The sequence below is a fragment of the Trachemys scripta genome, chromosome 4 (assembly GCF_013100865.1).
Source record: "Trachemys scripta elegans isolate TJP31775 chromosome 4, CAS_Tse_1.0, whole genome shotgun sequence".
Taxonomy (NCBI): domain Eukaryota; kingdom Metazoa; phylum Chordata; order Testudines; family Emydidae; genus Trachemys; species Trachemys scripta.
This window is the reverse complement of record NC_048301.1, coordinates 57,241,032-57,256,370: the sequence shown is the minus strand read 5'-3', so window position 1 is coordinate 57,256,370 and position 15,339 is coordinate 57,241,032. Positions and strand designations below refer to the sequence as shown.

At 41.8% G+C, this 15,339-nt stretch overlaps 1 protein-coding gene across 1 annotated transcript in view; it reads right to left on the bottom strand.

The window, feature by feature from the left end:
- The window catches only part of RYR3 (ryanodine receptor 3), a 563,198-nt gene that overhangs the window by 47,020 nt on the left and 500,839 nt on the right, over window positions 1-15,339 (bottom strand). The window contains exons 92-93 of the mRNA XM_034768994.1: window positions 12,376-12,457; window positions 10,693-12,017 (exon numbers count right to left, since the gene is read on the bottom strand). Coding sequence (XP_034624885.1) covers window positions 10,693-12,017; window positions 12,376-12,457 — 1,407 coding nt within the window. The remainder of the gene's footprint in view (window positions 1-10,692; window positions 12,018-12,375; window positions 12,458-15,339) is intronic.

Here is a 15,339-nt window from a genome sequence, read left to right as displayed (position 1 = left end):
CTTCTAAAACAAGTAGCAGACAACATTTCAATAGTGAAAACTTCTATCGTGATTCTTCCTCTAACATGTTTTCAAGATATATTATTAACACAGTAATTGGTGCAGATGACTGAATGACTCAAAGTAACAGTCAATGTAATGAGACTGGTGAAGTTACCAAAAAGGAATGGAGGTGATTGAGTACAGATCATAGCCTAAAATTAGCTGGAGTACAGTGGTCACCATTAAGAACTTAACAGTTATGATTGGCATGCAAAATTAATGTAACTATGGTTTTGTATAATTTCTATACATAGAATGTGGAATAATGTGGATTATCACAAATATCAGTATGTCAACATCACAAATTCCACGTAATTGTTTAGTTTATAATAGTGACAACATCTTCCTATTTTGTCAACAGAGACTAAAGTAATTATATTCTATAAATGTAATCAAAATTAGCAGAATATTTGTATTCATTTTATTTTTGCAATACTTCCCCCCTTAAACTATCTATCTATTCCCCCATACCACAGTATCTAACTGCTTCACAATCATTCATGTATTTATCCTCCATTGAGTGGTTACATGTCACATAATATTATTTCTGTTCCCTAACTGAATAACTTACATAATTCACATACATGAGAATTGTAAATTTCATAACCAATACAGAATTAGAAGGTCACAGTTTTGAATGGCTGATTAATTAACAAGTTAGAGCTATGGAGAGAAAAAATGGTTACTTACTGCAACTGTGGTTCTTCGACATGTGATGCAAACGTGTATTCCACCTAAGTGTGTGAACACCCAGCGCACTGGAGCTGAAGAATTTTGCCTAACAAAATTAGAGGGGTGGTGTTCATGCTTTGTGGCCGTAGCCCCTCCCCTGACTATATGAGGCAGCGCCACCCTGATCCCCCTCATTTCCTGCACACCAAATGCACAGAGACAGTTCGCTGAAGCAGAGTGGATGGAGGGTGGGTTGTTAGGGTGACCAGATGTCCCGATTTTATAGGGACAGTCCCGATATTTGAAGCTTTTTCTTATATAGGTGCCTATTACCCCCCACCCCCTGTCCTGATTTTTAACCCTTGCTATCTGGTCACCCTATGGGTTGTGGAATATACTCTCTGCATCACACCTTGAAGAACCACAGTTACACTAAGGACGAGTTACTCAGTGTTGATAGTTCTTCGATGTGCTCCCCCGCCCAGGTGCTGCCTCTCATCGGAGATTTTTGATAGCAGTGTCTTTTCAGCCTGCATATGCGCCCTCCTTGCCTTGTGCTCTGCCTCAAGATGAACCACCCTCAGTTCCTTCTCTACTACAGAGCCCATTCTTAAGAACTCCAAAGTAGAGGGGAGGAGGGCAGGTCATGGAGCATCCAGAGTGGGATACATCTCAAAGAACCATCCCTACTGCACTAGATGAGTAACTCTCTCTTTTGTGTGTCCCTATGGGTTCTCCACTGTAGGTGACTCCCTAGCAGGATTACCTGGGGAAGGTTGTGCTTCTGTATCGAACTTAGTACTGATGTCAGAACCGTGGAGCTGAAGATCGCATCGGAGGCTGTCATGTGTAATGGCATAATGTTTTGCGAAGGTATGAGCAGATGCCCAGGTTGCTGCTCTGCATATCTCTGTGATGGGGACATTCTTGATGAATGCAATAGAAGTGGAGATGGACATTGTGTGGCATGTTCATGTGCCAGAAGGAAAATAGCAGCACTGGTTAGTGAAGTTGGAAACCCAGTTCGAACATCTTTGAGATGATATTGCAGAGCCCTTGGACCTGTCTGCAATGGCTAGGAACAGCTTAGGGGATTTCCTAAATTCTTTTGTCCTGTCCAAGTAGAACACCAAGGTTCTCCTGACATCCAGCATATGTAACACAGCCTCTCTGTTGTTGCAGTGAGGCTTTGGGAAGAAGGTCAGAAGGTGAATACACTGGAGCATATGGAAGGAGGAGGTTACTTCAGATGTGGTCTCAGTGTGATGATGCCCACCAATTACTCTTCAGCCCTTTCCTCACCCCCTCTCTCAGCTATTGCATATGCTATCCACCCAGAGATTGTCTGTGAAGAGGCTGCTTGCCCCTTAATATAATATGCATATGATACAAATAGGCGAGGTGAAGCATGAAATGATTTAGTTCTGTCCAGATAGAAGGCTAGACAACACCTGATATCTAATGTATGGAAACACTGCTCTTCTAGAGATGAATGTGGCTTAGGAAAGTATACCACCTGGTTCAAATGAAACTGAGAAACCACTTTAGACAAAAATTTTTGATGTGGTCGTAAAGTCACCTTTTCTTTGAAGATTTGTGTATAAGGAGGCCTAGCCAGCAGAGCCTGCATCAGAGACACACACTTTCCTTGCGGATGTTACCGCTACCAGGAATGCAGTTCTCTGACACAAGAGTGGAAAGGGACAAAATGCTAGGGGTTTGAACAGAGGTCCCATCACTACCACTAGGACTGAGGAACTGGTTCTTAGACCAGAGGATGTAGATGAAAAAAATAAATTGGCACTTTAGATGAGCTTTATCTGAACACACAGTGTTCCATACCAGTGTCCCAGAAATCAGCAATAAAATATAATGAAATTACGTTAATATCACAATGCCTCAGCTTGAGCAGAGTATAATTCAATAAGTTTGGCTAGTTTCTAGTTCTTATTGCCAACTTGTCTATATTTTCTTTCTGTTGAATACGAGTTGTTTAAGTGATATGTGCAGAGCCAGATTCTGTCACACCTATGATGAAACAACGAGTAAAGTGCTAAACATCAGAAAATATGGAATAGTCTGGCTCATAACTCATTCCTCCATCCTGCCATCTTAAAATCTAAATTATGTTTACAGATGCTGTAGCTAGAAGTTTGGGTTTTTTACTATCCATTCTTCCATTTTGTAAATATAATATTTTCAATACTTGTGTGATTTCATTGCAAGTCTTGTGATTGTTTTCACTTTTCTCAAAGCCCAAACCTCCGGAGTCATGTCATTATGTGAAAATTTGGGCTTCTATTTAAGAGATATTAAGTTGAAATGCTTGCAAATGTGATCCCCTCAAGGTCCAAAACCGATAAATCAAATGAATAGAACTCCACATTTATTATTTTTAAATCTTGTGATGTTTTTTGCAATATTGCAAATATTTTACAGAATATAATAATGTTAATGTTTTTATAGCTAAAACAAAATACTTTTGAAATATAAAAACAGAGTTAATTTGGTTGTTCCTTTGCTTGTTTGGATTTAAACATCCCCCTGTAGCCCTTCCAATCATAAGGCATCAGCATTGCATTAGTGATTAAAGAACAGAGAGTGAAACTGACTATAAATCAAAATCAAACTGACTTCTGTTTTCATTCCTTAAACTATGATAGATTTAAGAGTGAAGAACCCAGCAATGCTGCCAAGCAAAAAATTATTTTAAAAATAATTTCATTTTTAATATCAGTAATACAGGAAGGCAATATGTTCCTAAAAAATGTGTGCTTATATTTTCTTTGTTCCATTAAGCCTTTAAGCTACACACACACAACTAATTTTACATCTTCCCAACCCTGATGTCAATTTGTAAGTTATAGGTCATAACATGCCTCACAATTATTGCATCCAGGGCAGCTCTACTGCTGATGTAATTTTATATCATCTGAAAATCTGGACCATAAAACTTATAATGGAGAACTGGCATCATGTAAAATTACCTAGGGACTAGTGTGTCTCCATTTTGTATATAGATACAGTAACAAGAAACCAATGAAGTCTAGGGATGGTTTTAGTAGCTGGGTGATTCTAGCTGGGGGTGCCTATCCATCAATATTTGTGCAATCTTGTCTCTCCTGTCTCCGTCGCTTGACCTGATTACCAAAGCAAAACGTAGTTGAGTGTGATAGGCTCAAGCAAGACAGTCTTCAAGGATGCCATCCCTTAAGTTGGTAGGAAGGATGGTGAGGCAGGCAGGCCTCCAGCAATAGGCACTAGGCCAGGACAGAGGACAGACAGATACAGGGAAGAGTAGGGTTGTCAGACAGTATTTATATCTGCTGCAGTAGCAGTACTCCCCTCCCTACCCATCTCTGTCTTCTCTGCTCTAGAAATATTTTCAGGAATCTTGCTACCATGGGATTGGATCTTCCCTAAATAGGGGGACAAAATGCCACTTTCAATGAACTAAGCGCAAGTCTTGGGGTACATCTACACTACAGCGGGGAGTCGATTTAAGATACACAAATTCAGCTACGTGAATAGCGTAGCTGAATTCGACGTATCGCAGCCGACTTACCCCGTTGTGAGGACGGCGGCAAAATCGACTTCTGCCGCTTTTTGTCGGCGGCGCTTACTCCCACCTCCGCTGGTGGAGTTAGAGCGCCGATTTGGGGATCGATTGTCGCGTCCCGACGGGACGCGATAAATCGATCCCCGAGAGGTCGATTTCTACCCGCCGATTCAGGCGGGTAGTATAGACCAGACCTAAGTGACTGAAGGTTCAGTAGATACTCCAAGATGTCCTGGATGGAAGCCAGCATTGCTTGAATTCAACGAGCCAATGATCACATAGAAAACTTTTTCCATTTTGGCAAATAGGCCATCCTGATAGAGAACTTTCTATTGTTGCGTAGAGCCTGCTGAACAGCTGCCAAACACTGCTCTTCCTCCTCCATCAGCCATGCAGCAGCCACACCATGAGATGCAGCCATGATTCTGAGTCAGTAGGTTGGGATGGAGAGGAAGTAGTATGGAAGGCTGAACTGACAGTGCAGAAGGTCAGGGAATCAGCAGTGCCTCGGCCGTACTGGGGCAATAAGGATGATCTTGGCCCAATCCGCCTTCAGCTTAAGGATGACCAGTGGGATGATCAGGACTGTGGAAAGGCACAGAAGAGAGCTGATAGCTGAGATGGAAGGTGTCAGACAGGGAGCCCAGACTGAGGCCCCCATTGAGAGCATAACAGATGACATTTCCTGTTGTCCCTTGTAACGAAGAGGCCAAGCACCAGAATGCCCCGGATTGTGAAGATACTCTGGGGAATGCTTGTCTTCAGAGACCATCCAGGACTCAGCAAAAAATTCCTGCTAAGATAGTCCATAAGATGATGAACCCCAGACAAGTCATCAGCCCTTTGAGCAATACTCTCCTTGATGCAAAATTGTCACAACATGATTGCCTCTTGGCAGACCATCCTGGAGTGTGCTCCTCCTTGCTTGTTCACATAATACATTGTTGGTAAACATGTGAATCGCTGAGCCCCTGTATGGATCAGAAAAGTGTGACATGCATTGTAACTGGCCCGAAGCTCCAGCACGCTGATATGCAGAGAAGACTCCTGCTCTGACCACACATATTGGACTTTCAGTGACCTCAGATGTACTTCTGACCCCATCAGGGAGGCATCAGTGACAACAGTCCTGGTTGGTAAGGGCTGGATGAAAGGAACACCCTGACAAACATTTTTGAGAAACATCCACCACTGTAAGAGGTCCAGGATCAGTGGAGGAAGACTAACTAATCTGTCTAAGGAGTGAAGAGTCAGACAGTAAAGAGTTCTGAGGCACATTTGGAGGGGTGTAACATTGTGAACTGGACCACCAACATGCAAGTGGACTTGTGCCTTAAGAGCCTCAGGCAGATTCAAACTGTCATGGAACGCTGAGATTGCAGACTGAGGCAGAGGTGGCTAATTGCCTGAAAACAGTCAGTCAGCAGAAATGCTCTCAAACTCAGAGTCTACTAGGGCTCCAATTAACTCTATTTTTTGTGTGGGAACCAAAGTTGACTTCCTGGTGTTTAGGACCCAGCTGTTGGTCGTGACTGAGCCCCAAGCATTGTGGCAATGGAAGAGAGCAATGACTGGAACACTGCTCTGGACCAAGCAGTCAAAATGGGTGCTTGGGAGCCTCTAGGGGAAGATGTGTGGACTGTCTAAACCCAGAACCTGACTGCTTCCTTTTGTGGGATCTATGCACCTTTCTGGGATATTTCCACTGTCTTGGGGGAGGGAAAGTCTTCCCAAATGTGTGCTGTGAATGATACCACAGTTCTTGCTATTGACCCCTTAGTGGTGCCTTCTCACCACCGGTGTATACACCCTTAAGGACTGAAGGGTAGCTCTAGAGTCTTTGAAGGAGTGCAGAGTCTCATCTGTTTTATCTAAGAACAGAACCTTGCCATCAAAAGGCAGATCCTCAATGGCCTGCTGGACATTGGGAGCAGTGTCCGAATTCTGCAGCCAGGAAGATCTCCTCATGGTCACCAAAGAGGCCATCACTCCTGCTGAAGTATCTGCAACATACAGAGCAGACTGCAAAGAAGTCTTAGCCACCAAGCAGCCTTTGGTACAAAATACATGAAATTCCTCCATTGAGGCCCCGGGCAGTTGGTCTGTGAATTTAGACACAGCTGTCGAGCGGATAAAGTGGTACTTAAACAGAAGTGCCTGCTGATTAGCAATTCACATCTGCAAGGAGGAGGAGGTGTAAAGCTTCCTGCCCATCAGGTACATTTGCTTAGAGTCCTTCTCCTTTGGAGTGGACTTAAACCTGTCCTGTCAGGTTATATCATTCACCACAATTACTACCAAGGAATTTAGGGGCTGGTGGGAATAAAACCTCTCAGATCCCTGTGTGGGAACAAAGTAGCGTTTTTTCCAAGTGCTTAGCTGCTGGTGGTATCAAAACTAGAGTGCTCCAGAGGACCTTAGCAGGCTCAAGGAGCACATCGTTAATAGAGAGGATGAAACTCTCAGGGGCCAACAGCTGCAGGATATCCACTAAGTTGTGGGCGTTCTCCTGAAGGAAAGCCACCTGAATACCCAGGGAAGCAGCCAAGCACCGCAATAGGTCCTGGTATGCCTTGAAATCCTCCAGTACTGAAGGGAAAGAAGAACCCGGCACTGTGGAATCGTCCATGGATGAGAATGAGGCAGTTAACTGTGTCAGAGCCAGATCCTGCTCCAGGGCTGACGCACCCCAGGCAGGATGACTCTGGAGACTCCTCAAGGGGAAGACACACCAGTACCTGGACCTGTAGCGGATTGATGGTCACTGCCACAGATCTGGCCAGAGATCCTGGCTTTGAGCAGGACAAAGAGTGGAACTTCTGTGACCAAGGGGCAGCATGAAGGCCACTGGTATGAAGAGGGCATTAGTGGCCAGTAGGTGCCCGGCCAGGGGCCCCGGTCCTGACCACAAGACGAGCGCCAATCCTGATACCCACAGTGATCCATGAATGGCCCTCACTCAGGCAATGGAGAGCAGGAGGAGTAAGATCCTGACTTGGATGCTGAGAAGTCCGGGCTTCAGGGGACAGCATCGGGACCAGCTCTGAGGGCAACCAATCTGACTTGTCCATAGCTCAGAATGATGAGGGGGCTGGTGCCAACAATGGAAACAGTACCATTGGTATCGAGTATGCCTCTGTTGCTTTTATTGCTGGGAGCGGTGTCAACCCTGAAGTTAGCATCAGTACCAAAGTAACTAATAATGCAGCAGTGGAGGGTGGTGACTGCTGCCATGGCAGCATTGGCAGCACCGGTGACAGGGATACTGAAGAAGTTCCAGGTACCAAGGAGGAGTCAAATCCGGTACCGGCCCCATTTCCACTGAGGGTGGAAGGGATACAACGGAGTGTAGTGCTGACAGACCCATAGGTTTAGCGCCTGCCCAGCCAATGGGGCTATAAAGGATGTAGCCCTGGCACAGTCCTGGACCAAGGAAAAGGTCAGGACAGACAGGCAAAGGAGGTCCACTGCTGCCTGATACACCACTGGCATGGAAGCAATCATTAACAGCATCACCCTTGTTGGTACTGGACCTAACGGGCACCCTGGGGCCCAGAGTCAATGGTACTGGGTCTCTGCCCTCCCGGTATGATGCTCAGGAGTGGTTGACAGGACATGTTCCATCCCATGCACCAGCATTAATCCTGTGCTGATCCACACTCTTTCTGGAGGAAGGAGATGAGTCCCGATGGGACCTGGAGTAGCCTCGGTCATTCTTATGCAACCTTTTCCTCGGCACACTCCTCTGTATCTTTGGAGAGGTGCCAGCTCCAGGACACAAAGCAGCAAAACCCAAGGGCGACCTGCAATCTGATGAAGGCCTTGGTGCCAAAGGAGGCCAAGTGGCCAGTTCAAGCAGATGCTGCTTCAGAAGAAGATCCCTTGCCACGTGAGTCTGTTTCATGAACAATCTTCAAATCAACCTCAGTTCTTTGCCATTTGCTTCACCCTAGCCACAACAAGCACTACAGGTGGGGATCATTACTGGGGATCGTTCCCCCATATGACAGACAATGTTTAAACCCTGGTGAGGACATCATCAGGGAACTTCAACCAATTACTAGTAAGTCTAACATTATACTACGGGTATTAATGAACTACATACAACTAGAAAAAAGTAACTGAACAGAGGATTGAGAAATTGAAAACCTCACCGAGCTCCAACTCCAGTCATGGGTGCCAAGAAGGAACTGAGAGGGATTGAGGTGGCACTTCTTCATATAGGCAGGGGAGGGGCTACAACCATGAGGCACTAGCACCCCCTATCCTTCCCACTCCCATGGGTACTGCTAGGCAAAATTCTCTGGCTCCTGTGTACTGTGCGCACACACACCTAAGTGGAATATACAGCTGCAATCTACTTGAAAAACCAAAAATTGTATATTTGATTGATCACATTTAATGATTCAAACGATCTGCATTAATTCCAAAAGAAACGTGAGAATAATAATTAACAACAAATACATTTAAGAACTTTGCAATCACTTTGGGAATAGGAAGAAAGGCAAAATTTGTTATAAATTACTTGTTCAGGCTTACTAGGGACTTTAATTTCAAAGCAGAGTCACTCTGTTCAATGAACATGTCCTTTAAATACCTCAGTATTAATGTAAATACAACAAACTATCCATATAAAATGAAATTGCTACTATTTTATAAGGAATTTGTGCAAAATGAGATTTGACAATGGAATAGTCATAAGTAAATTATGATTTTAAAGAAAGTGTATAGTGACAGATCCAGACCAGTGGGGTACAGGAGTCTGGTAGAGGGCAAATATACTGGTCACTGGATGAGTAGTTTTCTGTTCCCTAAGTGACCAGAGCAGGGGCTGCACTAGAGTAATAAGGAACCTGCTAGAACCAGTTAAGGCAGGCAGGCTAATTAGGACACCTGGAGCCAATTAAGAAGAAACTGCTAGAATCAATTAAGGCAGGCTAATCAGGGGGCCTGGACTTTAAAAAGGAGCTCACTTCAGTTTGTGGTGTGAGTGTGAGGAGCTAGGAGCAAGAGGTGCAAGGAGCTGAGAGTGAGAGGGTGTGCTGCTAGAGGACTGAGGAGCACAAGCGTTATCAGACACCAGGAGGAAGGTCTTGTGGTGAGACTAAGGAAGGTGTTTGGAGGAGGCCATGGGGAAGTAGCCCAGGGAGTTGTAGCTATCATGCAGCTGTTACAGGAGGCACTATAGACAGCTGCAGTCCACAGGGCCCTGGGCTGGAACCCGGAGTAGAGGGTTCCCCCCAAAACCTCCCAATTGACCTGGACTGTGGGCTCTTCCAGAGGGGAAGGTCTCTGGGCTGTTCCCCAACCCACATGGTGAATCTCTGAGGCAAGAAAATCCACCAATAAGCGCAGGACCCACCAAGATAGAGGAGGAACTTTGTCACAGTATATAAAACAGACATAAATAAATAAACTGGCCAGTAAATGGAAAATATAATTTGATATGCAGGAGAAAATGGTAATACACATTTCATGGGGGCTAAAAGCTTGACAACAGAGTAAATAGTACATTATATAGTCATGTAGTGGAGGTTTATATTGAAAACTCTTGGAAATCATATCAATGCCTTAAGGGTTGGCTTAAAACCCATTATAGAAGAGAATTCTTTGAAATGGCCTAATACAAGTAGAGATGGATCTATACTGCAGAGTTTAGATATCCTCAACATTTGAAAAGGTATTTGGATCCACAGTTTTGGTTCAGGCCCATCTTTAAATGGAATTACACTTACTTATGTAGGGATTTAGTGAAATGGAACAAGATAAACTGTTCACATCGGGGAAGGACAATTAAAATAAAGTAAATATTAATTTAACAGTAAATCAATTAATTCAGGCAAAGCTATTTCAGAGAGTAGGAAACAAAGGACAGTTTATTAAGTGTAATCAATTAAGCAAACAAAATAAATAAGTTAAGGGGATAATCAGATATAATTATGGATGAAGAGTATTAGGGAGGAGGCTGAAAGACAGTTACAGAATAGGAAATTAGCAACTAGGTCTGGAAAGCACCTAGGACACTTTGGGTGCTACTACTCTTTGGGGCAGGGACTGTCTTTTTGTTCTGTGTTTGTAAAGTGCATGGCACAATCGGGTTCTGGTCCAAGACTGAGGTTCCTACGTGCTAAAGTAATACAAATAATAAATAGTAATAATACTGTAATCTAAATGAACAACAACACTAATTATTAAGTCAAAACTAGGCAGACATATTGGGCTAAGCTAAAGTTTTCCTTTCCGGCAAATTATTCTTTGTTATAAGATTTAGATAATAAAATATAAGAAAATGACATTCCCAGAATATGTATCTCATAGGAAAAGCAATTTAGTGAGCAAATAAGTTTAGTTATTACTGGAACTTTTAGTAATATATAATAAATTTTTGCTGTAAGGGACAATAAATTTGTTCCACCTACTTGTGCTTTTCTTTTCCTACGAACAGTGCTTTCCAAAGATGGAGGGGTATCTGTACCAACTCTTTCTGCAATATCACCGAGTCCAGCATCATGACCATGTTTTGAGCCACCTTCTTTCTTTGCATGAATGCCAAAAATATCTGACATTATGTCTGTTTCTCCTTTTTCACCTTTCACAAACTGCACAAATTCAACTCTAATTCCATGCTCAATGCCTTCAACCTTCTCTGCTTCTATGACGTCATCGTGGATTCCAAACTGTGTTGGGTCAGGCATGTCCCCTAATATTTTGGTAACTTTGATGTTTTTGGCTCCTTCAACCAGGCCACCCCCAAACACAGTACTCCAGAGAATCTGGAAAATCCCCCATACGATGGTGAAGAACAACTGGAATAACCCTACAAATAGCATCCAGAAAAAGGAGAAAAACACTTTCACCAATTCCTTTATAGTCATCTTTCTAACTTTTCTGTACTGTTTCCTAAGGTTCCTTAAAGTGACCATTTTAAAAAAGTTGGCAGCATTCCTCTTCACTGCAACACAGGCCATTGCAAAAGCTGAAGCTGATTCTAGAGATTTTTCTTCTTCCTCATCATCTCCAACTTCCATTACATAATAAGGCTCATCCTCTTCCTCCTCTTCAGGTCGTTCAGCTGAATCTGATTCGGAGATCTGAGATGCTAACTGCATTTCAAAGATTGTGTCCTCACAGAAATTCACAAACAGCTCCATTTTCTCTTGTTCTCCTCCTTCATTTACAACATCAAATATGAACTGCCTTTTGGATTCTTTCACCTGTGGCTTCTCCCACTGCATTCTACTTGACTCACTGATTTCAAAGTAAACTCTTTCAATTTTCTTGGCTCCACCCATTATTTCAATGCGGCCAAGGTAAGGTTCAAAGTAATTAAGTACACTTGCTGCTGGATCTAGTAAGCACCGAAGGCGTGAATCATTTGGCATGTGCTCTGAAAGGTTAGTTAACAAGACTGCCACATTAAATCCAATGTCTTTGGCTGGCTCATGGAATCTGTCCACAAAATCAACATAATTAAACATGTCATTTTCATCAGCTTCTGCACAGGACAGCAGGAATTCAAGCTCTGACTGTGTGTATTGTTTCTGACCTTCCATTGCTTTCTGGAATTCTTTCTTTGAGATGATGCCTTTACCATCTGGATCATATTCTTTGAAAGCATCTGAGCTGGTTAGGTCTTTCAATTTGAGGAACATGTCAAAGAACTTCAAGATCATTTCTACATTGCTAGATGATTCTACCAGTGTGTCCACCATCTGTTTTCCAATAGTCCCATTTACAACATTACCTACATTGTATGTTAAAACAGTAAGTTATTTGGTTTATCTATAAATACATGTAAAAATAAGTTAATTTCATATTTATGTTCAGAAACACTACAAAAAACACTTTTCCAATTTCATTCTTAAATCTCCATAATTTTCTTGTAAACATGTTTTTCTGCATTGTCCTTGCTCTTTCAACATTACGTGCACCTTATATAATTCTCTTTTAAACATTTTTTAATAAACGTGAAATAGCTTTTTGCACTGGCATAATAAAAACGCAATTTAAGAACAATTCTGAAAGATTAATTATTGCATTGTGACAGCTCAGCTTCATAACACTGAAAGTAATAACACATAATTATAAAAAATAGATCTGACCTTCAAGTAGTGACAACAGCATCACAACCATATCCTTCAAGAGATCCAACAATTCCTTAAGTAATTCAATCTGACTGGAATCCTGCAACATAAATGGTGTACACATTTTTTTCTTATTAAGAAAAGATACATTTAACAGGAAGAAATAGCACTTGGCATGGTTATCAGATACAGTCCTAGTAAACACAGATACATCAGGATCATTCACAGTCATTTCTATTATGATATATTATAATAATCTCATACAATACAATGTGCCCAACTAGAGCAGATGTGTGAGCATTGGGGTATGTTGTAATAAAGTACCGAGGACTACTGAAGTGGAGACTATTAGTGAGGGAGAACCTTATTAATTTTGCTAATCCATTTATGAGAGAATACACATAAAAAAATCCATCCCCCCGACATAGCACAATATATTAGGATTCATATTACTAAAACTTTAATATGTTGACAGAATATACATTAATATAACAAGACCAATGTGGATTTAGGTGCCTAATTTTAGGCACCCAAGTTTGAAAACTTTGCCCAAGATTCATGGTGGTGAGAAGGATGTTTATATGCAGCTCAAAGGGGAAGAGAAAACAAGAAAGGGAGGGGAATGCTGATTGGAAGTGTGAGAAGCATTGCTGCTCCTCTAAAGTGAAGGAAGTGGCTGCTGTCTGTCAGCGGTGGCTCTCTTTTCTCCTGTGTGAGGAATGTACATCTAGGCCAGTGGTTCCCAAACGGGGGTTCGTGAACCCCTGGGGGTTCATGAAATGTTACAGGGGGGTCTTGGGAAAAAATTCCCTAATGGTGGACAGAGCTGTCCCTAGGAACTCTGGGCAGCATGTGGCCAGCAGCCTGGAGCCTCTTGACTTCCAAGAGCTAAGCAGATCAAAGCAAGCCTATTTATCACACTGAGGAGATTTAAACTTCAAGACTACTTATAAGAAATGGAAAGGGAGGTGGATATTTTTTGCTGTTTTTAAAATGAAACAGGCAGCTAGTATTGTTTTTAAAATTATTATGAAGAACAAGTTTAAGCTTTGTTGTAACATGTGGTGTTGGCCTGGACTGCTCAAGATCTGAATGCTTGTGTAGGAGGAACTCTTTGAGTTGGCTTCTTAAATCCCTTCATACTGTTTCACATCTGATACTCCTTGATGAAACATAGGAACCTTGTCTTATAACAGGCTTATTAAGGGTGGTACAAGCTACAAAAGTGAGATCTTGGAAGAGTGTTGCCATTTTCATAAAATGTAATAAAAATACTGTAATGATAAATAATTAATAATAAATAGTGTGTAATAAGCATATCATAAAAACAAATTTTATATTTCCAAGATCACTGCTTTTATAATTTATACTCAGGTAAAGGAGAAAAATCCCTGGAAATAGACATTTTTAGGAGGGGGTTCGCAAGACTTGACATTTTAGTGAAAGGGGTTCACAGGTTGTTAAAAGTTTGGGAACCACTGATCTAGGCTGTTCCCTGAGGCACTAGCTCCGTTTTTCTCCCAGTTCTCCCCATCCTGTAACTCCTTGTCGCCATACCGTATATACTTGTATGCAAATCAATTTAGTTTATGAGACAATCAAAGCATTTTTATCAATGTTTGCATCTAAACTGGGTGGTGGTGGAGTGCGAGAGGTTACAGATAAGTACAGATGAGTAACTAAAACCAACTCACAGTTATCAAAATAAATGAACATTTTGTGATTAAGTAATCTTGATTTTTTTTTTTTACGTTTGCTCAATCACTAAGTGACAAAATTTGGTAATCTGCAGTGGTGAAGTTGCAAAGTTCATATTTTTATTACTAGAAAAATGACATGGTTATTGACATTATTCAAAAATATAAAAGCATTCAGACTTTAGAAAACTGTAAAACTATGTATTTTATACCTTTTGGGGTAGCTTGTGTTTGTCAGTGTTCAGTCAGTTTAATTCAGCTCCAGGAAGATATAGATTCAAAATACAATAGTGCATCTTGAAGGTTACACATTGGTAACACAGGGGCTGGTTCATTAGCTATGTGATTTGTTCTGAACACTATGCAAGAGATCCACATTCAAATGCTGAGTCTCTGACTCCCTAAAAGGAGGCAAACTCTTTATGCCAAATTAAGTGCAAGAATGTAATAAGAAAAGCCAAAGAGGAGTTTGAAGAACGACTAGCCAAAAACTCCAAAGGTAATAACAAAATGTTTTTTAAGTATATCAGAAGCAGGAAGCCTGCTAAACAACCAGTGGGGCCCCTTGATGATAGATACAAAAGGAGCGCTTAAAGACGATAAAGTCATTGCGGAGAAACTAAATGGATTCTTTGCTTCAGTCTTCACGGCTGAGGATGTTAGGGAGATTCCCAAACCTGAGCCGGCTTTTGTAGGTGACAAATCTGAGGAACTGTCACAGATTGAAGTGTTACTAGAGGAGGTTTTGGAATTAATTGATAAATTTAACATTAACAAGTCACCGGGACCAGATGGCATTCACCCAAGAGTTCTGAAAGAACTCAAATGTGAAGTTGCGGAACTATTAACTAAGGTTTCAGAGTAGCAGCCGTGTTAGTCTGTATCCGCAAAAAGAACAGGAGTACTTGTGGCACCTTAGAGACTAACAAATTTATTAGAGCATAAGCTTTCGTGGACTACAGCCCACTTCTTCGGCTCTAATAAATTTGTTAGTCTCTAAGGTGCCACAAGTACTCCTGTTCTTTTAACTAAGGTTTGTAACCTGTCCTTTAAATCGGCTTCTGTACCCAATGACTGGAAGTTAACTAATGTAACGCCAATATTTAAAAAGGGCTCTAGAGGTGATCCCAGCAATTACAGACCAGTAAGTTTAACGTCAGTGCCGGGCAAATTAGTTGAAACAATAGTTAAGAATAAAATTGTCAAACACATAGAAAAACAGTTGAGCAATAGTCAACATGGTTTCTGTAAAGGGAAATCGTGTCTTACTAATCTATTAGAGTTC